The sequence below is a fragment of the Salvelinus alpinus genome, chromosome 2 (assembly GCF_045679555.1).
Source record: "Salvelinus alpinus chromosome 2, SLU_Salpinus.1, whole genome shotgun sequence".
Taxonomy (NCBI): domain Eukaryota; kingdom Metazoa; phylum Chordata; class Actinopteri; order Salmoniformes; family Salmonidae; genus Salvelinus; species Salvelinus alpinus.
Genome location: NC_092087.1, coordinates 18,669,056 through 18,692,005, shown reverse-complemented (window position 1 = coordinate 18,692,005; position 22,950 = coordinate 18,669,056). Strand labels below are relative to the sequence as shown.

At 47.4% G+C, this 22,950-nt stretch overlaps 1 protein-coding gene across 6 annotated transcripts in view; it reads right to left on the bottom strand.

Annotated features, from left to right (window-relative positions):
* The window catches only part of LOC139555557 (SLIT-ROBO Rho GTPase-activating protein 2B-like), a 174,511-nt gene that overhangs the window by 39,723 nt on the left and 111,838 nt on the right, over positions 1-22,950 (bottom strand). For all 6 annotated transcript variants that reach the window (XM_071369177.1, XM_071369178.1, XM_071369173.1 and 3 more), the window contains 3 exons: positions 21,595-21,757; positions 14,260-14,322; positions 168-383 (listed from right to left, as the gene is read on the bottom strand). In XM_071369177.1, the coding sequence (XP_071225278.1) occupies positions 168-383; positions 14,260-14,322; positions 21,595-21,757 (442 nt within the window). The remainder of the gene's footprint in view (positions 1-167; positions 384-14,259; positions 14,323-21,594; positions 21,758-22,950) is intronic.

Here is a 22,950-nt window from a genome sequence, read left to right as displayed (position 1 = left end):
TCCTAACTGACTTAAGACAGGGAATTCTTCACACACACACACACACACACACACACACACACACACACACACACACACACACACACACACACACACACACACACACACACACACACACACACACACACACACACACACACACACACACACACACACACACGCTTTACCTTCTCCTTCATCTTCTCTATCTTCTTGACTGAGGAGCGTCGGACATGTTTCTCCTCCGTCTTGATGCTGGCCAGTGTGTCAGGTGACCTGGGAGTCTGTCTGTCGTCCTGGCGACCAGAGCGCCCCATCTGCTTCTCCTCCTGTTTCTCTGCATCCTTCAGTTTGTTCTCAGAGTTGATACTGTCTGTGTTGTACATGTGGTATGTCTTCATCACCTACACAGGGGGACAGGAGGAGCAGTGAGAGAGAGAGCGAGAGAGAGGGTTGTGTGTGTGTGTGTTTGTGTCTGTGTGTGTGTCATACACTGTCCAGCCGTGCTTCTCAAGGGTGCGTGTGTCATACAATGTCACACCGCTGGACAGTGGATTGTTAGGAATGAGAGGCCTGGTGCGCTGGCATACCACTGGCTGACAGGGAATTCCACACACACATGCATGTGCATCAGGGTTTCTGTTAGCCGGTAATAGCCGTCTTTTGGCCGATCATTTTAAAAAGACGATTAATAAAATTGCCGCTGGCCAATTGTCCTGGAGAAGAAGAAAAATCACATAGCGAAATAATGCTTTTTAGTCTTTTCATTGATGGAAATACCAATCGATGGAAATATATTTAACTGGTCATGCTTATCGTTCTATAGGTTCATTTGCATAATTTAGTGGAATTAAATTGGCGCATTTGTACAGTATATTTGTTACGTACATGAGTCTGTGGATTGAACACCTTTGACATTGACCTTATTTTTCACACGCGTACAGAATACAGATACAGAACTTTTGAGTGGAAAATCTGTCAGTGTGACAGCTGCTGCTACAGCATCTCAAACACTCTTCATCAGGCAGTCTTCATCAGGCAGTCTTCATCAGGCAGTCTTCATCAGGCAGGCTTCATCAGGCAGGCTTCATCAGGCAGGCTTCATCAGCACGTCACGTACCACTTTGCAATGAGCTGGAGGCAGTATGCATTTTGAAAACCTATACTTAATTGTTTGAAACCCTGAAAGTCTTAATACATATTATGAGGCATGTCTTACCTTGCTTCAAAGTAGCCTAGACAAAATCAGACCATATCCTTGAAGGCAATTATTTTTTAGCAACTTTCTTTCATTGTCCAGTAGCCAAAGGCACAATCCTAGTCATATTAGTAACCCATGTTAGTTGTTGCATATTATATCCCCACTCTTCAACTTTCTAATGGATATTTCCATCTCTGTCACATGACACTGCATGTGTGGTGCCCTTTTGACAATGGTCTTTACCTGTTAATTCAAATCAAATCAAATTTTATTTGTCAAAAAAAGAAATATAAAAATACCCCCCCCAAAAAAGAATAAGAAATAAAAGTAAGAAATAATTAAAGAGCAGCAGTAACTGCATTATGGAACGAACATTCTCACGTAGCCTCCTGCCTTGTACACATCGCTACGCTTACAATGGGAAGAAATAAGAGTTGATCAACATTTTAAAATAAACGTTCTGATCTGTTGCATCAGACTCATTGCTTTTTTACATAAAAAAAAATGTATCCCTGGTATGAGAGACTGTTTGGAATAGCCTACTTCTTCCTCCACAATCTAAGCTTGATGCCCTCAATCTCACTGTCACGCTCGTCTGAAGAAGAGGACCAAGGTGCAGCGTCGTGAGCGTACATTTTCTTTTATTATTGTAAATGTCGCCAACAAAACAAGAAACGAAGAAACAACCGTGAAGCTTACAGGACTATAGTGCCACTAACAAAGATAACTACCCACAAACACCAAAGGAAAAAAGGCTGCCTAAGTATGATTCCCAATCAGAGACAACGATAGATAGCTGTCCCTGACTGAGAACCATACCCTGCCAAAACATAGAAATACAAAACATAGAAATAAAGAAACTAGAATGCCCACCCTAGTCAGGGCGTGACACTCACACAAATTATCAATGAACCTACAACCCTGAATCCGTAAACACGGGATATCATCCGAACCAACTTGCCCTCCAAATACACCTCTGCTGTTTTCAACCAAGATCTCAGCGATCACTGCCTCATTGCCTGCATCCGTAATGGGTCTGCGGTCAAACAACCACCCCTCATCACTGTCAAACGCTCCCTAAAACACTTCAGCGAGCAGGCCTTCATAATCGACCTGGCCCGGGTATCCTGGAAGGATATTGACCTCATCCCGTCAGTAGAGGATGCCTGGTTATTCTTTAAAAGTGCCTTCCTCACCATCTTAAATAAGCATGCCCCATTCAAAAAAATTAGAACCAGGAACAGATATAGCCCTTGGTTCTCTCCAGACCTGACTTCCCTTGACCAGCACAAAAACATCATGTGGCGTTCTGCATTCGCATCGAACAGCCCCCGTGATATGCAAGTTTTCAGGGAAGTTAGGAACAAATATACACAAAGCTAAGGCTAGCTAAGCTAAGGCTAGCTTTTCAAGCAGAAATTTGCATCCTGTAGCACAAACTCAAAAAAAGTTTTGGGACACTGTAAAGTCAATGGAGAAGAAGATCACCTCCTCCCAGCTGCCCACTACACTGAGGCTAGGAAACACTGTTATCCCCGATAAAACCACAATAATAAAATTTGATTTGATTTGAGAATTGAGAATTTCAATAAGCATTTTTCTACGGCTGGCCATACTTTCCACCTGGCTACCCCTACCCCGGTCAACAGCCCTGCGCTTCCCACAGCAACTCGCCCAAACCTCCCCCACTTCTCCTTCACCCAAATCCAGACAGCTGTTGTTCTGAAAGAGCTGCAAAATCTGGACCCCTACAAATCCGCCGGGCTAGACAATCTGGATCCTCTCTTTCTAAAATTATCTGCCGAAATTGTTGCAACCCCTATTACTAGCCTGTTCAACCTCTCTTTCGTATCGTCTGAGATTCCCATAGATTGTGGACTTCAGGAAACAGCAGAGGGAGCACCCCCCTATCCACATCGACGGGTCAGTAGTGGAGAAGGTGGAAAGTTTTAAGTTCCTCGGTGTACACATCACGGACAAACTGAATTGGTCCACCCACACAGACAGCGTTGTGAAGAAGGCGCAGCAGCGCCTCTTCAACCTCAGGAGGCTGAAGAAATTCGGCTTGTCACCAAAAGCACTCACAAACTTCTACAGATGCACAATCGAGAGCATCCTGTCGGGCTGTATCACCGCCTGGTACGGCAACTGCTCCGCCCACAACCGTAAGGCTCTCCAGAGGGTAGTGAGGTCTGCAGAACGCATCACCGGGGGCAAACTACCTGCCCTCCAGGACACCTACACCACCCGATGTCACAGGAAGGCCATAAAGATCATCAAGGACAACAACCACCCAAGCCACTGCCTGTTCACCCCGCTATCATCCAGAAGGCGAGGTCAGTACAGGTGCATCAAAGCAGGGACCGAGAGACTGAAAAACAGCTTCTATCTCAAGGCCATCAGACTGTTAAACAGCCACCACTAACATTTAGCGGCCGCTGCCAACATACTGACTCAACTCCAGCCACTTTAAAAATGGGAATTGATGGAAATTATGTAAAAATGTACCACTAGCCACTTTAAACAATGCCACTTAATATAATGTTTACATACCCTACATTACCCATCTCATATGTATATGTATATACTGTACTCTATATCATCTACTGCATCTTGCCATCTTTATGTAATACATGTACCACTAGCCACTTTAAACTATGCCACTTTATGTTTACATACCCTACAGTACTCATCTCATATGTATATACCGTACTCTATACCATCTACTGCATCTTGCCTATGCCGTTCTGTACCATCACTCATTCATATATCTTTATGTACATATTCTTTATCCCTTTACACTTGTGTGTATAAGGTAGTAGTTGTGGAATTGTTAGGTTAGATTACTTGTTGTTATTACTGCATTGTCGGAACTAGAAGCACAAGCATTTCGCTACACTCGCATTAACATCTGCTAACCATGTGTATGTGACTAATAAAATTTGATTTGATTTGATTTAGATTGGAAAGTTGCCGCGGTCATGCCCCTCTTCAAAGGGAGAGACACTCTAGACCTATATCTATTCTACCCTGCCTTTCTAAGGTCTTTGAAAGCCAAGTTAACAAACAGATTACCGACCATTTCGAATCTCACCGTACCTTCTCCGCTATGCAATCTGGTTTCAGAGCTGGTCATGGGTGCACCTCAGCCACGCTCAAGGTCCTAAATGATATCATAACCACCATCGATAAGAGACATTACTGTGCAGCCGTATTCATCGACCAGGCTAAGGCTTTCGACTCTGTCAATCACAACATTCTTATTGGCAGACTCGACAGCCTTGGTTTTTCAAATGATTTCCTCGCCTGGTTCACCAACTACTTCTCCGATAGAGTTCAGTATGTCAAATCGGAGGACCTGTTTTCCGGACCTCTGGCAGTCTCTATGGGGGTGCCACAGGGTTCAATTCTCGGGCCGACTCTCTTCTCTGTATACATCAATGATGTCGCTCTCGCTGCTGGTGATTCATTGATCCACCTCTACGCAGATGACATCATTCTGTATACTTCTGGCCCTTCTTTGGACATTGTGTTAACTAACCTCCAGATGAGCTTCAATGCCATACAACTCTCCTTCCATGGCCTCCAACTGCTCTTAAATGCAAGTAAAACTAAATGCATGCTCTTCAACCGATTGCTGCCCGCACCTACCTGCCCATCCAGCATCACTACTCTCGACGGTTCTGACTTACATACCCTCGTAAAACTGACCATCCTACCGATCCTCGACTTCGGCGATGTCATTTACAAAATAGCCTCCAACACTCTACTCAACAAATTGGATGCAGTCTATCACAGTGCCATCCATTTTGTCACCAAAGCCCCATATACTACCCACCACTGCGACCTGTATGCTCTCGTTGGCTAGCCCTCGCTTCATACTCGTCGCCAAACCCACTGGCTCCAGGTCATCTACAAGTCTCTGCTAGGTAAAGCCCCGCCTTATCTCAGCTCACTGGTCACCATAGCAGCACCCACCCGTAGCACGCAATCCAGCAGGTATATCTCATTGGTCACCCCCAAAGCCAATTCTTCCTTTGGCCGCCTCTCCTTCCAGTTCTCTGCTGCCAATGACTGGAACAAACTGCAAAAATCTCTGAAGCTGCAGACTCTTACTAGCTTACTAGCCTCACTAGCTTTAAGCACCAGCTGTCAGAGCAGCTCACAGATCACTGCAACTGTACATAGCTCATCTGTAAATAGCCCATTCAATCTACCTCATCCCCATACTGTATTTATTTATTTATCATGCTCCTTTGCACCCCAATATCTGTCACACCCTGGCCTTAGTATTCTTTGTTTTCTTTATTATTTTAGTTAGGTCAGGGTGTGACATGGGGAATGTATGTGTTTTTTGTAGTGTCTAGGGTGGTTGTAAGGTTTAGGGGGTTTATTAGAGTAGTTGGGTTTATGTTTAGTATAGAAGTCTAGCTGTGTCTATGGTTGCCTGAATGGTTCTCAATCAGAGACAGATGTCATTAATTGTCTTTGATTGGGAGCCATATTTAAGGCAGCCATAGGCACTAGGTTTTTGTGGGTAATTGTCTGTGTCTATGTTGAACGTTTGTAGCCTGTGTGTGTGCACTACGTTTATAGCTTCACGGTCGTTTGTTGTTTTGTATAGTTTGTATAAGTGTTTCGTTTCGTGTTTCATCTTCGTCGTTCAAATAAAAGAAGATGTATTCATATCCCGCTGCGCCTTGGTCCGTCTCTCCTCCACACGATCGTGACAGAATTACCCACCTAAATCGGACCAAGCGGCGTGTCAAGCGGCAACAGGACCCACCTACACAGGATTTCTGGACATGGGAGGACGAATTGGATGGTAAGGGACCTTGGGCTCAACCAGGAGAATATCGCCGCCCCAAAGCTGAGCTGGAGGCAGCGAAAGCAGAGAGGCGGCGATATGAGGAGGCAGCACGGAAGCAAGGCTGGAAGCCCGTGAGTACAACCCAACATTTTCTTGGGGGGGGGCTAAGAGGTAGTGGGCCGAGGGCAGGTAGGAGACCTGCGCCCACTTCCCAGGCTAACCGTGGAGAGCGAGAGTACGGGCAGACACCGTGTTACGCAGTAGAGCGCATGGTGTCTCCTGTACGCGTGCATAGCCCGGTTCGGTACATTCCAGCTCCACGTATCGGCCGGGCTAGATTGAGCGTTGAGCCGGATGTCATGAAGCCGGCCCAACGCATCTGGCCACCAGTGCGTCTCCTCGGGCCGGCTTACATGGCACCAGCCTTACGCATGGTGTCCCCGGTTCGCCTACATAGGCCGGTGCGGGTTATTCCACCTCCCCGCACTGGTCGGGCGACGGGGAGCATACAACCAGGTAAGGTTGGGCAGGCTCAGTGCTCAAGGGAGCCAGTACGCCTGCACGGTCCGGTATTTCCGGCGCCACCTCCCCGCCCCGCCCCAGCCCAGTACCACCAGTGCCTACACCACGCACCAGGCTTCCAGTGCGTTTCCAGAGCCTTGTTCCTCCTCCACGCACTAGCCCTGTGGTGCATGTCTCCAGCCCATTACCACCAGTGCCTACACCACGCACCAAGCCTCCTGTGTGTCCCCAGAGTCCTGTGCGTCCTGTTGCTGCTCCCCGCACTAGCATAAAGGTGCGTGTCCTTAGCCCGGTACCTCCTGTTCCGGCGCCACGCACCAGGCCTATAGTGCGTCTCAGCCGGCCAGAGTCTGCCGTCTGCCCAGCGGCGCCTGAACTGCCCGTCTGCCCAACGCCGTCTGAACTGTCCGTCTGCCAAGCGCCGCATGAACTGCCCGTCTGGACTGAGCCTTCAAAGCCGCCCGTCTGCCATGAGCCTTTAGAGCCGTCCGCCAGACAGGAGCCGCTAGAGCCTTCCGCCAGACAGGATCAGCTAGAGCCTTTCGCCAGACAGGATCAGCCAGAGCCATCCGTCTGCCAAGCGCCATCTGAGCCATCCGTCTACCCAGCGCCATCTGAGCCATCCGTCTACCCAGCGCCATCTGAGCCATTCGTCTACCCAGCGCCATCTGAGCCATCCGTCTACCCAGCGCCATCTGAGCCATCCGTCTACCCAGCGCCATCTGAGCCATCCGTCTGCACAGAGCCATTAGAGCCGCCCGTCTGTCCCGAGCCGTCAGAGCCGTTAGTCAGTCAGGAGCCGCTAGAGCCATTCGTCAGTCAGGATCTGCCAGAGCCGCCAACCAGACAGGATCTGCCAGAGCCGCCAACCAGACAGGATCTGCCAGAGCCGCCAACCAGACAGGATCTGCCAGAGCCGCCAACCAGACAGGATCTGTCAGAGCCGCCAACCAGACAGGATCTGCCAGAGCCGCCAACCAGACAGGATCTGCCAAAGCCGCCAACCAGACAGGATCTGCCAGAGCCGCCAACCAGACAGGATCTGCCAGAGCCGCCAACCAGACAGGACCAGCCAGAACCGCCAGCCAGACATGACCAGCCAGAGCCGTCAGCCAGACATGACCAGCCAGAGCCGTCAGCCAGCCAAGACCAGCCAGAGCCGTCAGCCAGCCAAGACCAGCCAGAGCCGTCAGCCAGCCAGGATCCGCCAGAGCCGTCAGCCAGCCAGGATCCGCCAGAGCCGTCAGCCAGCCAGGATCCGCCAGAGCCAGCCAGCCAGGATCCGCCAGAGCCAGCCAGCCAGGATCCGCCCCTCAGTCCGGAGCTGCCGTCCTTCAGTCCGGAGCTGCCCCTTATCCCGGGGCTGCCCCTTGTCCCGGTGCTGCCCCTTGTCCCGGTGCTGCCCCTTGTCCCGGTGCTGCCCCTTGTCCTGCTGAGGCCTATTATTTTAGGTGGGGGTATTTGGAGGGTGGCCATTTGGAGGAGGCTACCAAAGCGGGTATGGACAATGGTGGAGTGGGGGCCACGTCCCGCACCCGAGCCGCCGCCATGATGGGGCCCACCCCGGACCCTCCCCTTTCTATGTCAGTTTGTGCGGTCGGAGTCTGCACCTTTGGGGGGGGGGTACTGTCACACCCTGGCCTTAGTATTCTTTGTTTTCTTTATTATTTTAGTTAGGTCAGGGTGTGACATGGGGAATGTATGTGTTTTTTGTAGTGTCTAGGGTGGTTGTAAGGTTTAGGGGGTTTATTAGAGTAGTTGGGTTTATGTTTAGTATAGAAGTCTAGCTGTGTCTATGGTTGCCTGAATGGTTCTCAATCAGAGACAGATGTCATTAATTGTCTCTGATTGGGAGCCATATTTAAGGCAGCCATAGGCACTAGGTTTTTGTGGGTAATTGTCTGTGTCTATGTTGAACGTTTGTAGCCTGTGTGTGTGCACTACGTTTATAGCTTCACGGTCGTTTGTTGTTTTGTATAGTTTGTATAAGTGTTTCGTTTCGTGTTCATCTTCGTCGTTCAAATAAAAGAAGATGTATTCATATCCCGCTGCGCCTTGGTCCGTCTCTCCTCCACACGATCGTGATAGTATCTCTACTTGCACATTCATCTTCTGCACATCCTACCATTCAAGTGTTTAATTGCTTTATTGTAATTACTTCGCCACCATGGCCTATTTATTGCCTCACCTCTCTTATCCTACCTCATTTGCACATGCTGTATACAGTGGGGAGAACAAGTATTTGATACACTGACGATTTTGCAGGTTTTCCTACTTACAAAGCATGTAGAGGTCTGTAATTTTTATCATAGGTACACTTCAACTGTGAGAGAAGGAATCTAAAACAAAAATCCAGAAAATCACATTGTATGATTTTTAAGTAATTAATTTGCATTTTATTGCATGACATAAGTATTTGATACATCAGAAAAGCAGAACTGAATATTTGGTACAGAAACCTTAGTTTGCAATTACAGAGATCATACGTTTCCTGTAGTTCTTGACCAGGTTTGCACACACTGCAGCAGGGATTTTGGCCCACTCCTCCATACAGACCTTCTCCAGATCCTTCAGGTTTCGGGGCTGTCGCTGGGCAATACGGACTTTCGGCTCCCTCCAAAGATTTTCTATTGGGTTCAGGTCTGGAGACTGGTTAGGCCACTCCAGGACCTTGAGATGCTTCTTACGGAGCCACTCCTTAGTTGCCCTGGCTGTGTGTTTCGGGTCGTTGTCATGCTGGAAGACCCAGCCACGACCCATCTTCAATGCTCTTACTGAGGGAAGGAGGTTGTTGGTCAAGATCTCGCGATACATGGCCCCATCCATCCTCCCCTCAATACGGTGCAGTCGTCCTGTCCCCTTTGCAGAAAAGCATCCCCAAAGAATGATGTTTCCACCTCCATGCTTCACGGTTGGGATGGTGTTCTTGGGGTTGTACTCATCCTTCTATTCCTCCAAACACGGCGAGTGGAGTTTAGAGCAAAAAGCTCTATTTTTGTCTCATCAGACCACATGACCTTCTCCCATTCCTCCTCTGGATCATCCAGATGGTCATTGGCAAACTTCAGACGGGCCTGGACATGCGCTGGCTTGAGCAGGGGGACCTTGCGTGCGCTGCAGGATTTTAATCCATGACGGCGTAGTGTGTTACTAATGGTTTTCTTTGAGACTGTGGTCCCAGCTCTCTTCAGGTCATTGACTAGGTCCTGCCGTGTAGTTCTGGGCTGATCCCTCACATTCCTCATGATCATTGATGCCCCACGAGGTGAGATCTTGCATGGAGCCCCAGACCGAGGGTGATTGACCGTCATCTTGAACTTCTTCCATTTTCTAATAATTGTGCCAACAGTTGTTGCCTTCTCACCAAGCTGCTTGCCTATTGTCCTGTAGCCCATCCCAGCCTTGTACAGGTCTACAATTTATCCCTGATGTCCTTACACAGCTCTCTGGTCTTGGCCATTGTGGAGAGGTTGGAGTCTGTTCGATTGAGTGTGTGGACAGGTGTCTTTTATACAGGTAACGAGTTCAAACAGGTGCAGTTAATACAGGTAATGAGTGGAGAACAGGAGGGCTTCTTAAAGAAAAACTAACAGGTCTGTGAGAGCCGGAATTCTTACTTGTTGGTAGGTGATCAAATACTTATGTCATGCAATAAAATGCAAATTAATTACTTAAAAATCATACAATGTGATTTTCTGGATTTTTGTTTTAGATTCCGTCTCTCACAGTTGAAGTGTACCTATGATAAAAATGACAGACCTCTACATGCTTTGTAAGTAGGAAAACCTGCAAAATCGGCAGTGTATCAAATACTTGTTCTCCCCACTGTATATATTTTTCTACTGTATTATTGATTTTATGTTTGTTTATTCCATGTGTAACTCTGTGTTGTTGTTGTATGTGTCGAACTGCTTTGCTTTATCTTTGCCAGGTCGCAGTTGCAAATGAGAACTTGTCCTCACCTAGCCTACCTGGTTAAATAAAGGTGAAATAAATAAAATACATAAATAAAAAAGCTGATCAATAGAATAGGTAAACTGTCTTACTATGGGAGATAGTAGACTGACATAGGTTAGTGATTTTTCTGTTTGTTACTCGTCTTGTCGGCTGAGGAAAAGTACATGTGGACAGTTAGTCTAGCATCTTCAACATCAGAATTCATTAAGAAGTATCAAATCAAATTGTATTAGTCACATGCGCCCGAATACAACAGGTGTAGACCTTACAGTGAAATGCTTACTTACGAGCCCCTAACCAACAGTGCAGTTTCAAAAAAATACGGAAAAGAATAAGAGATAAAAGTAAGAAGTAAATAAAGAGCAGTTACAAAAAATAACAATATATACAGGGGGGTGCCGGTACAGAGTCAATGTGCGAGGGCACGGCCAGTTGAGGTGGTATGTACATGTAGGCAGAGTTATCAAAATGACCACACATAGATGACAACAGAGAGTGGCAGTGGTGTGGAGAGGGGAGGGGGGGGGGGGGAGTTAATGCAAAAAGTCTGGGTTGCCATTTGACTAGATGTTCAGCAGTCTTATGGCTTGGGGGTAAAAGCTGTTTAGAAGCCTCTCGGACCTAGACTTGGCGCTCCGGTATCGCTTGCCATGCGGTAGCAGAGAGAACAGTCTATGACTAGTGTGGCTGGAGTCTTTGACAATTCTTAGGGCCTTCCTCTGACACCGCCTAGTATAGAGGTCCTGGATGGCAGGAAGCTTGGCCCCAGTGATCTACTGGGCCGTTCGCAATACCCTCTGTAGTGCCTTGTGGTCAGAAGCCGAGCAGTTGCCATACCAGGCAGTGATGCAACCAGTCAGGATGCTCTCGATGGTACAACTGTAGAAACTTTTGAGGATCTGAGGACCCTTGAAGCTCTCAACCTGCTCCACTGCAGCCCCGTCGATGAGAATGGGGGCGTGCTCGGTCCTCTTTTTCTGTAGTCTACAATCATCTCCTTGTCTTGATCAAGTTGAGGGAGAGGTTGTTGTCCTGGCACCACACGGCCAGGTCTCTGACCTCCTCCCTATAGGCTGTCTAGTTGTTGTCGGTGATCAGGCCAACTACTGTTGTGTCATCGGCAAATTTAATGATGGTGTTGGAGTCGTGCCTGGCCGTGCAGTCATGAGTGAACAGGGAGTACAGGAGGGGGCTGAGCACACACCCCCGAGGGGCCCCTGTGTTGAGGATCAGCGTGGCGGATGTGTTGTTACCTACCCTTACCACCTGGTGGTGGCCAGTCAGGAAGTCCAGGATCCAGTTGCAGAGGGATGTGTTTAGTCCCTGGGTCTTTAGCTTAATGATGAGCTTTGAGGGCACTATGGTGTTGAACGCTGAGCTGAAGTCAATGAATAGCATTCTCACATAGGTGTTCCTTTTGTCCAGGTATGAAAGAGCAGTGTGGAGTGCAATAGAGATTGCATCATCTGTGGATCTGTTTGGGTGGTATGAACATTGGAGTGGGTCTAGGGTTTCTGGGATGATGGTGTTGATGTGAGCCATGACCAGTGTTTCAAAGCACTACATGGCTACAGACGTGAGTGCTACGGGCCGGTAACCATTTAGGCAGGTTACCTTAGTGTTCTTGGGCACAGGCACTATGGTGGTCTGCTTAAAACATGTTGGTATTACAGACTCGGACAGGGAGAGGTTAAAAATGTCAGTGAAGACACTTGCCAGTTGGTCAGCGCATGCTCGGAGTACATGTCATGGTAATCCGTCTGGCCCTGCGGCCTTGTGAATGTTTACCTGTTTATAGGTCTTACTCACATCGGCTGCGGAGAGTGTAATCACACAGTCTTCCGGTACAGCTGGTGCTCTCATGCATGTTTCCGTGTTATTTGCCTCGAAGCGAGCATATAAGTTATTTAGCTCATCTGGTAGGCTTGTGTAACTGGGCAGCTCTCGGCTGTGCTTCCCTTTGTAGTATGTAATGGTTTGCAAGCCCTGCCACATCCCACTAGCGTCAGAGCCGGTGTAGTAGGACTCGATCTTAGTCCTGTATTGATGCTTTGCCTGTTTGATGGTTCGTCGGAGGGCATAGCAGGATTTCTTATAAGCTTCGGGTTAGAGTCCAGCTCCTTGAAAGCGGCAGCTCTAACCTAATCGCACCCTAATCAGGTTACACACCTAACGCATATGGTTCAGTAAGTTTATCAAATGTCCGGTAAATTAAAATGCTGTCGGTCAAATGTCCGGTAAATTAAAATGCTGTCGGTCAAATGTCCGGTAAATTAAAATGCTGCCGGTCAAATGTCCGGTAAATTAAAATGCTGCCGGTCAAATGTCCGGTAAATTAAAATGCTGCCGGTCAAATGTCCGGTAAATTAAAATGCTGTCGGTCAAATGTCCGGTAAATTAAAATGCTGCCGGTCAAATGTCCGGTAAATTAAAATGCTGCCGGTCAAATGTCCGGTAAATTAAAATGCTGTCGGTCAAATGTCCGGTAAATTAAAATGCTGCCGGTCAAATGTCCGGCACCACATTTTCCTAACGGAAACCCTGACGTGCATACATACACACACACACACACTTTTCTTCACTTTGTCTCTGTCTCTGTGTTTCTCTCACACACACAATTCTGCCAGGGAATGCCACACACGTGTGTCAGTGTGTGCAGTGTCAGCACTAACACTGACCACTTAAAGGGGAAACATGGGCGGACGACCCCATGAGTTTCCCTCTTTAAACTATCAGACTGCTGCTTCACAAGGGTGTGTGTGTGTGTGTGTGTGTGTGTGTGTGTGTGTGTGTGTGTGTGTGTGTGTGTGTGTGTGTGTGTGTGTGTGTGTGTGTGTGTGTGTGTGTGTGTGTGTGTGTGTGTGTGGCCAGAGCTAAGCAAGGCTCAGATTCAGATTCACTAATCTCTTGAAAAAGGATCACTTAAAGGGGCAATCTGTAATTGCTCCATTCATTTTTGGACTTGTAAATGAATGATATGTACCCATTGATTCATGAAGAATGTAACTTATAAATGCCTCATGAGCTTAGTTCAACAGTCGCACCCCACCAGAACCCAAAATATTTGATTGTTTTACTACAATGTTGGTCAATAAAGTAAATGTAAACAAACACCATATAGTGTTAAAACATGGTTAAAGCTATATGTTGATATCATGGATAGTCAGTCGTTGCATCTATAGCTCTATCCATTAATCTGAGAGTTGTTACATTTCTCCTGCCTTGTCCTTCAGATTTGAACTGAAACAGAGGCGGGGATCCGCTTGGTTTTTGTGATTGTTTCAACTGCTGAATGCCGCTTTAAAGCTGAGGTGTTTAGGAGTTGAGGTGATGTATAGATATGATTATCTGCACAGCACCAAACACATTCTGTCTGTCAGACTCTGTGGAGTACTGAGGCAGACATTGAGCCCAGTCCTCTCTCCATACTGTGTGTGTGCCGGTCTATTTCTGTCTAGTGGAGTGTCTCACTGTGTAATTACACTATTAGTCTGCTGCTACTTGTCTTGACATAGTTATGTGGTTCCTCTGCTGCCCCTAAACAGAGAACAACCTCCCTCCCAGCAGGGAATCTCCCTGGGACTATGTCCTCCTCCACAAACACAGTTAAAACACATGCTGACTATCAAACGGCTATGTTGACTTGCCTACACATACAACACCAGTCTCATTGTGGTGAAGAGTGTGTGTGTGTGTGTGTGTGTGTGTGTGTGTGTGTGTGTGTGTGTGTGTGTGTGTGTGTGTGTGTGTGTGTGTGTGTGTGTGTGTGTGTGTGACGAGTCAGTCTTACCGCGTAGAGCTCGTTCAGAACCTTCATCAGATCCTCCTGAAGCTGGACACCAACCTCCTTACTCTGCAGAGACAGAGACACAGAAAAGATGTCCATCCTCTGTAATGATAGACAGAACCTCATCATTAACAAGATGAATCCACCTGAAATCCAACCAGCCCCTCACTGTCATCCATCTTTCAATCCATCCATCAAATCAAATTGTATTTGTCACATGCGCCAAATACAACAGCTATAGACCTTACTGTGAAATTCTTACGTACAAGCCCATAACCAACAACGCAGTTCAAGAAACAGAGTTAAGAAAATGTTTACTAAATAAACTAAAGTCAAAAATAAAAGACAAAAAAAAGACAATAAAATAACAATAACGGGGCTATATACAGGGGGTACCGGTACCGAGTCAACGTGTGGGGGTACAGGTTAGGTCAATTTGTACATGTAGGTGTAACGTCTGCTTCCAGCTCACACTCTCAAACACGTAGATCCCCTGAACGCTGCTCACTCTCCAGCTCACACTCTCAAACACGTAGATCCCCTGAACGCTGCTCACTTTCCAGCTCACACTCTCAAACACGTAGATCCCCTGAACGCTGCTCACTCTCCAGCTCACACTCTCAAACACGTAGATCCCCTGAACGCTGCTCACTTTCCAGCTCACACTCTCAAACACGTAGATCCCCTGAACGCTGCTCACTTTCCAGCTCACACTCTCAAACACGTAGATCCCCTGAACGCTGCTCACTCTCCAGATCCCAATCACATTAATTCTGATCACCTGTTCACACACCTGTATGTCATTATCACACACTATATAGTTCAGTTCTTTGCACCCCATCATTGTGTCATGATGTGGCCCTTTCTGGGTGTAGATCGTGGCTTCCCCTTCTCTCACTCGCTCCTACACACAGGTTCTGTTATCTCAGGTCGTAAATTCCTGGCAGAGACTCTCTTCCCCTTTTCATGCAGAGAGAGAGAGAGACCACAGAGTGAACAAAGTATTTCACGTGGTCGAACTCCTAAATCCTCAAAATGGGAAAATGAAACTAGATGTCCACTTGTGAGAATGTGGGAAGGGTCAGTGGACACTTAAGGGTCAGTTATGTTGAGTGTGTTTCATTTGGTGACCTCAGAGGACAGGAAACACACATAACTATATCTCTGAATGTGTACATTTCTCAATTATGAGGTTTGCATCTATTTCTTGTATAAAATGAATGAGTAAAGATTAAACTATTTGTGAAATGATGTAATGTGATGTTAAACATTTAATGTGAGAGTTTTGTATTCCCTTTAAAGTTTAACTAAGTCATTGACCCGCCCCCGTGAGCACAGACATGATCTGGCATCATGGAACAGCCCTTTCCTATTGTTACGAATAAAACCCCCACCTGAGGAAATCCTCTTCAGACTAAGCAAACCCACAGCATGAGCTGTGATTGCGAATAGTTATTGAATTCCTAACCATACCACGTGGAGCATTGGCTACACGGCTGAAAATGGTTAAACTCAGACTATCGATCCCTACAGAATAAGAGCAAATCTTAGATACTAATTACCTGTCTGGAGCAAGAAATTATGTAAACCTGGGATGCGAATACCGACAACCACTGAAACTTCTATTCTATGAGAACATTTCTGAATGGTACTCTGAAGTATCCATTCTAACCACGAAAAATGGATCTTCAGGGAACCAGAAAAAGAGAGAAAGACTTGGATGAACTCTCCAGCAGACGGACCGGATTCCAACAGAGAAGACAACAATGACATACATCGTAAATATGTACTTGCAATTATTCTCGAATGAGCAGCCGTTCATGTGTGAAGGAATAGCATTTCAATGTATATAATTATAGACTGTGTAATGAATCCATTTTGTCTTTCCCGCTCTCTCTCAGTCCACACCCCCTTCCCTTTGTCCACCAAGCCGTCATATCGGTTTAGCCCACTAGGGAATCTTCCCTGTCATTGTTAGTAACCAATATCTCCTGTTTGTTTATGCAGTTCTGTGATCATTTAGTTAGTTAGTAAATAATGATTAAGCCAATTGGTGTATGGATGATTTATAGTAAAGGCTGGGTTTGTGCAGATAAGCAACAATTTACGACGTTCAAATGAGACTCAGGTGAGGTAAAGAGTTATAAGAGTTATATTCGGAAAAGTATAACTTCGTAATCTGAAGATATTCCGTGGTGCCCCGACTTCCTAGTTAATTAAATTTACATTAGTGTAATCACGTAATAATAATTACAGAGAATTGATTTGATAAAATAACAGTCTTCACCTTTAATGATGCCAAAGACACGACAATTGTGAGGTATTGTTTGTTTTGTGACACACCTCTATTCGGAGCTCTGTTTTTCCCATCATTTAATCCACCCGTGTATGATAGTTTTGGCCTGCCTCACTAATGACGCCTTTTGACTATTCCCTGCCTGTACTTTAGCCTGTCGGATTTCCTGTTGCCTAATCTCCCGGAAGACGTTACTAGCCTTTTCCCTGCCTGTACTGTTGCCTTTTTGGACCCCCTGTGTATGACCTTCTGCCTGCCCCTGGACCCAGCTACCTGCCTCCTCCTGTGGTCCTCTGTCTCCCATTGTGTTCATTACAGTAGGTAGGGGTAAAGTGACTATGCATAGATAATAAACAGAGAGTAGCAGCAGTGTAAAAACAAAGGTGTGGGGGGGTTGACAACGTAAATAGTCCAGTTGGCCATTGGATTAATTGTTCAACAGTCTATGGCTTGGGGGTAGAAGCTGTTAAGAAGCCTTTTTTGTCCTACACATGGCGCTCCGGTACCGCTTGCCATGCAGTAGCAGAGAGAACAGTCTATGACTAGGGTGGCTGGAGTCTTTGACAATTTTTTGGGCCTTTCTCTGACAAAGAGAGGAGGGGTATAGTTAACCTAATCACATCTTTTTACTTGTGTTTTATATTGTATGACAACATATTTTATATGTTTCTGCATATGTACACAAGATGTTGAAATAAACCTAAGCCTAACGTGAAAAGAGCTATGGAGAGAGGAAGATATAATAGAATAGAAGTTTCCTGTCAGTCTGTACAGCTGTGTCGGCTGTTTCACACCTCACCTCACCTCACCTCACCTTACCTCACCTTACCTCACCTCACCTCACCTCACCTCAGGTCCATTTGGACCGTTAGGAACATTCCCCCTCATTAGTGCACTAAATATTATCTTTCTGTTTCTCTCCCCCCCCCCCCCCTCTCTCTCTCTCTGTCTCTCTCTCTGTTTCGCTCTCTCTCTGTTTTCTCTCTCTGTTTTCTCTCTCCCTCTGTCTCGCTCTCTCCCTGTTTTCTCTCTCTATATCTGTCTCCCTCTCTCTCTGTCTCACTCTCTGTCACGCCCTGACCATAGTTTGCTTTGTATGTTTCTATGTTTTGTTTGGTCAGGGTGTGATCTGAGTGGGCATTCTATGTTGTATGTCTAGTTTGTCTATTTCTATGTGTTTGGCCTGATATGGTTCTCAATCAGAGGCAGGTGTTTGTCGTTGTCTCTGATTGGGAGCCATATTTAGGTAGCCTGTTTTGTCATTGTGGGTTGTGGGTGATTGTCTATGTGTAGTGTTTTGTGTTAGCACTATTATTCGATAGCTTCACGTTCGTTGTTTGTTATTTTTGTATAGATCGTTCAGTGTTCTCTTTTGAAATAAATATCAAGATGAACACTTACCACGCTGCATATTGGTCCTCCGATCCTTCCAACTACTCCTCCTCAGATGAGGAGGAGGACGAGCGTGACACTCTCTTTCTGTCTCTGCCTCTATCTCCCTCACTCCCTCACTCTCTCTCTCTCTCTCTCTCTCTCTCTCTCTCTCTCTCTCTCTGTGTCTCACTTGCTCTCTGTCTCTCTCTCTGTCTCTCTCTCTGTCTGTCTCTCTCCCTCCCTGTTTTCTCTCTCCCTCTCTGAATGGAACACAGATGTGCAGCCTCCTCGGACAACATCACACACACTGAGCAGCACATCACATCATTCTGCACTACTTACCACAGCCCCACTCTGTGTGTGCACGTGACTGTGTGTGAGTGCTCATGTGTGTGCAAGTATGAGTGTGTGTATGAGTGCTTTAAACTTGTAGCCTCTGGCTCATGTCACTGACTGGAAATGTTTTAATTTAACTAATTATCTAGTTAATTAGCCATTGTAGTTTTGCTGAAGAACACACCATTCTGTGTGTGTGGAGTTCAAACCGACGCTATCATCAGACTGATAATTAATGTTTTGACGAGACAGTCCAGATTGACTCACTCCTGTCCTCTCAGTCAGACCCAGAGATGCTGAACCAACACCCCTGACCGTGACAGAGATGCTCAACCGACACCCCTGACCGTGACAGAGATGCTGAACCGACACCCCTGACCGTGACAGAGATGCTGAACCAACACCCCTGACCGTGACAGAGATGCTCAACCGACACCCCTGACCGTGACAGAGATGCTGAACCGACACCCCTGACCGTGACAGAGATGCTGAACCGACACCCCTGACCGTGACAGAGATGCTGAACCGACACCACTGACCGTGACAGAGATGCTGAACCGACACCACTGACCGTGACAGAGATGCTCAACCGACACCCCTGACCGTGACAGAGATGCTGAACCGACACCCCTGACCGTGACAGAGATGCTCAACCGACACCCCTGACCGTGACAGAGATGCTGAACCGACACCCCTGACCGTGACAGAGATGCTCAACCGACACCACTGACCGTGACAGAGATGCTGAACCGACACCCCTGACCGTGACAGAGATGCTGAACCGACACCCCTGACCGTGACAGAGATGCTGAACCGACACCCCTGACCGTGACAGAGATGCTCAACCGACACCACTGACCGTGACAGAGATGCTGAACCGACACCCCTGACCGTGACAGAGATGCTGAACCGACACCCCTGACCGTGACAGAGATGCTCAACCGACACCCCTGACCGTGACAGAGATGCTGAACCGACACCCCTGACCGTGACAGAGATGCTGAACCAACACCCCTGACCGTGACAGAGATGCTCAACCGACACCACTGACCGTGACAGAGATGCTGAACCGACACCCCTGACCGTGACAGAGATGCTGAACCGACACCCCTGACCGTGACAGAGATGCTCAACCGACACCACTGACCGTGACAGAGATGCTGAACCGACACCCCTGACCGTGACAGAGATGCTGAACCGACACCCCTGACCGTGACAGAGATGCTCAACCGACACCACTGACCGTGACAGAGATGCTGAACCGACACCCCTGACCGTGACAGAGATGCTGAACCAACACCCCTGACCGTGACAGAGATGCTCAACCGACACCACTGACCGTGACAGAGATGCTGAACCGACACCCCTGACCGTGACAGAGATGCTGAACCGACACCCCTGACCGTGACAGAGATGCTCAACCGACACCACTGACCGTGACAGAGATGCTGAACCGACACCCCTGACCGTGACAGAGATGCTGAACCGACACCCCTGACCGTGACAGAGATGCTGAACCGACACCCCTGACCGTGACAGAGATGCTCAACCGACACCCCTGACCGTGACAGAGATGCTCAACCGACACCCCTGACCGTGACAGAGATGCTGAACCGACACCCCTGACCGTGACAGAGATGCTGTCTTGAGTAAGGTTGCACAATTCTGGTATCTTTCCCAAATGACCAAGATTTTCCAGAGAACCCGGTTGGAAGATCCCTGGAATCAGCAGGTGAATAATCCTCCAGCAAGGATTTCTGGAAAACCTGGGAATTTGGGGAAAGTTCCTGAAATATTGAATCCCTACTTAAGTCATCTCTTTCTCTCGGGAGTTACCTAGCTCTCTAGGGCCGTGTTCCAAATGGCACCCTCTTCCTTATGTAGTGTGCTACTTTTGATAGGTCCTGGTCTGAAGTAGTGCACTTCATAGGGGGCATGGTACTATTTGGGACAGAACTAGCTATCTCTCTTACAGAAGAAAGGTTGGAGATGAGTAATCCCATAGGTTTATCTGTACAGACACTTTCAGAAACACTCCCTCACACACACCGGCAGAGAGGTGAAAGGTGGGAAGAGTTTGGAGGGATGTTTGGATAAGAGTGGCCTTGAGACCTCAACTGTCATATCAACATCCCAAATACAGTGCTAATGGGGAGGGGGAGGCAGAGAGGCAGGGAGGGCGAGAGAGAGATTCTCATTTGGGGAAAATACCGTCCTCTCCTAGACTCCTCTCCTTTCTCCTCTGTGACCCGGAAGCCGATAAGTGGTGGAGTGGTTGAGAGTGGAAATCGTTAGTAGGAGAACGGAAGTGTTCTTCCCTCCACCTTAGTATCCTCCCTGAGTCCTTCACGGAAGTGTTCTTCCCTCCACCTTAGTATCCTCCCTGAGTCCTTCACGGAAGTGTTCTTCCCTCCACCTTAGTATCCTCCCTGAGTCCTTCACGGAAGTGTTCTTCCCTCCACCTTAGTATCCTCCCTGAGTCCTTCACGGAAGAGTTTTAACCACACCCCTCTTTGAATCAGCTGTTGTTTTGTCAGAGAAGAAGAGCATTCACACGTTTAAAACGTTATGCTACTTGTAATTTTATCGAAATGTGTGCCACAACTAACAAAATACATTTTGACCAATTTAAACATATATTTGGGGATTCGTCATATGCCTGGAGAGTCTCATTTCATACAAGCGCATTTGTTTCCACATTTCCTCTCCTCGATTACCTTTGATCTTTTGCAAAATAAAACAAATAATTTGTTGGGTGCTTATATTTGTCCTACTTCACAAATGTACATGTGTGTATTAATATGTACTTTAAGTGTGAATTGGAAATGTGTTTTGCATATCCCTACTCCCCCTGAGACACCCTTGGAGAGTGAGGTCACAGCCAGGGTCTGCCATTATCAACAGCGACCCTGGGGCAATTAGGGTTCAGTGCCTTGGTCACGGGCACATCGGCAGAGTTTTCACCTTGCCGGCTCGGGGAATTCAAACTAGCGACTGTTTAGTTACTGGCCCAACGCCCTAACGGCTAAGCTACCTGCCGCCCAAAAGGAGGCGAGGACAGGGGCGTTAACAAAACCAATTGAGAATCTCCCAGGGAGGGAGATAACGGTGGGTAAATTGTCAGAGATGTTTGTTTTTGGGACAGAGAGAGATAGAGAGAGACAGAGATAGAGTGTGCTGACATAGCAGTGGGTCAAACCCATGAGGCAGCGGCCTAGACCGTTAAGCCACGCTAGACCACAGGTGTGTTATGTTATGTGTGGCTGTGGTGTGTGTTGTGGTATGCATTTGTGTTTGACGTGCATGTGCACGTGTGCTCCCGTGTGTGTTACCTTTTTGAAGAGTCGTCCGGAGTCCTCGCTGACCTGGGCGAAGCGCGGTATAATGTTATTGAGGTAGAGGTCAGACAGGGTAGCGTGGTCTCGGCTCTCCCTCTTCACCTGACTCAACAACAGGTTCCAACAGTTAACTGGAGACAGCACACTCTGCTCCTTCCTACACACACAGGGAGAGAGTGAGAGAGTGAGAGAGAGAGAGTGAGAGAGTGAGAGAGAGAGAGTGAGAGAGAGACACAGACAGACAGACAGACAGACAGACAGACAGACAGACAGACAGACAGACAGACAGACAGACAGACAGACAGACAGACAGAGAATTTAGTACACCACAAACACTATATTACATCAGTACTCAGTGTTCAGCACCTGTTAAGCAGGGCATAATGCATCAAAAGTCACTCCTCTCAGCAAAACAACCAAAGTTAGAAGTAAGGAACAAACAGTAAAATGAGAGACGAGAGAGGGGGAGAGACACACTTTATTGAAATATGACTGACGGCTCGTGTACACTAGATTGCCGCAGGCCACTTGGGCCTCCCAGAGTGACTCTCTTGTGGCCGCGCTGGAAGCATATAGCAACATATAGCAGCATGTTTGATTGTGCGTCAAGAATTCAGCACAGTTTGTATGAAGGTCTGGTTATTAAATGGGTAAACAGTTTAATCCATTCTCCATTTCATGAATTTATTCAGGTATATAGTAATATGCTCTAAAACGCTCTGTAAATATTTCCTTAACTCTATTTTCTTAAAAATGCATTGTTGGTTAAGGGCTTGTAAGTAAGCATTTCACGGTAAGGTTGTTGTATTCGGTAACGCTGTTGTATTCGGCGCATGTGACAAATAACATTTGATTTGATTTGACTGGAGGCTGTGGGGGGAGTCCCTGTGCCTGGAGGCTGTGGGGGGTCACTGTGCCTGGAGGCTGTGGGGGGTCACGGTGCCTGGAGGCTGTGGGGGGTCACTGTGCCTGGAGGCTGTGGGGGGTCACGGTGCCTGGAGGCTGTGGGGGGTCACGGTGCCTGGAGGCTGTGGGGGGTCACTGTGCCTGGAGGCTGTGGGGGGTCACTGTGCCTGGAGGCTGTGGGGGGTCACGGTGCCTGGAGGCTGTGGGGGTCATAGTTTAGGTGGTGGTTAGCTGTGAAATGGAGAGAGGAATTACACTCCTTAAACCAGAACTGAACATATCCAGAACTCAAAACATGACTTGGACAATCACTGTCTGTCTGTCTGCCTGTCCGTCTGTCTTCCCACATGGTTACACAACCTTGTGTGTTTCCTCTATTGACGTACCATGTGACATCCTTCACCCTCTACCCTGACGGAACCATCATTACCTCTGACCCTAACA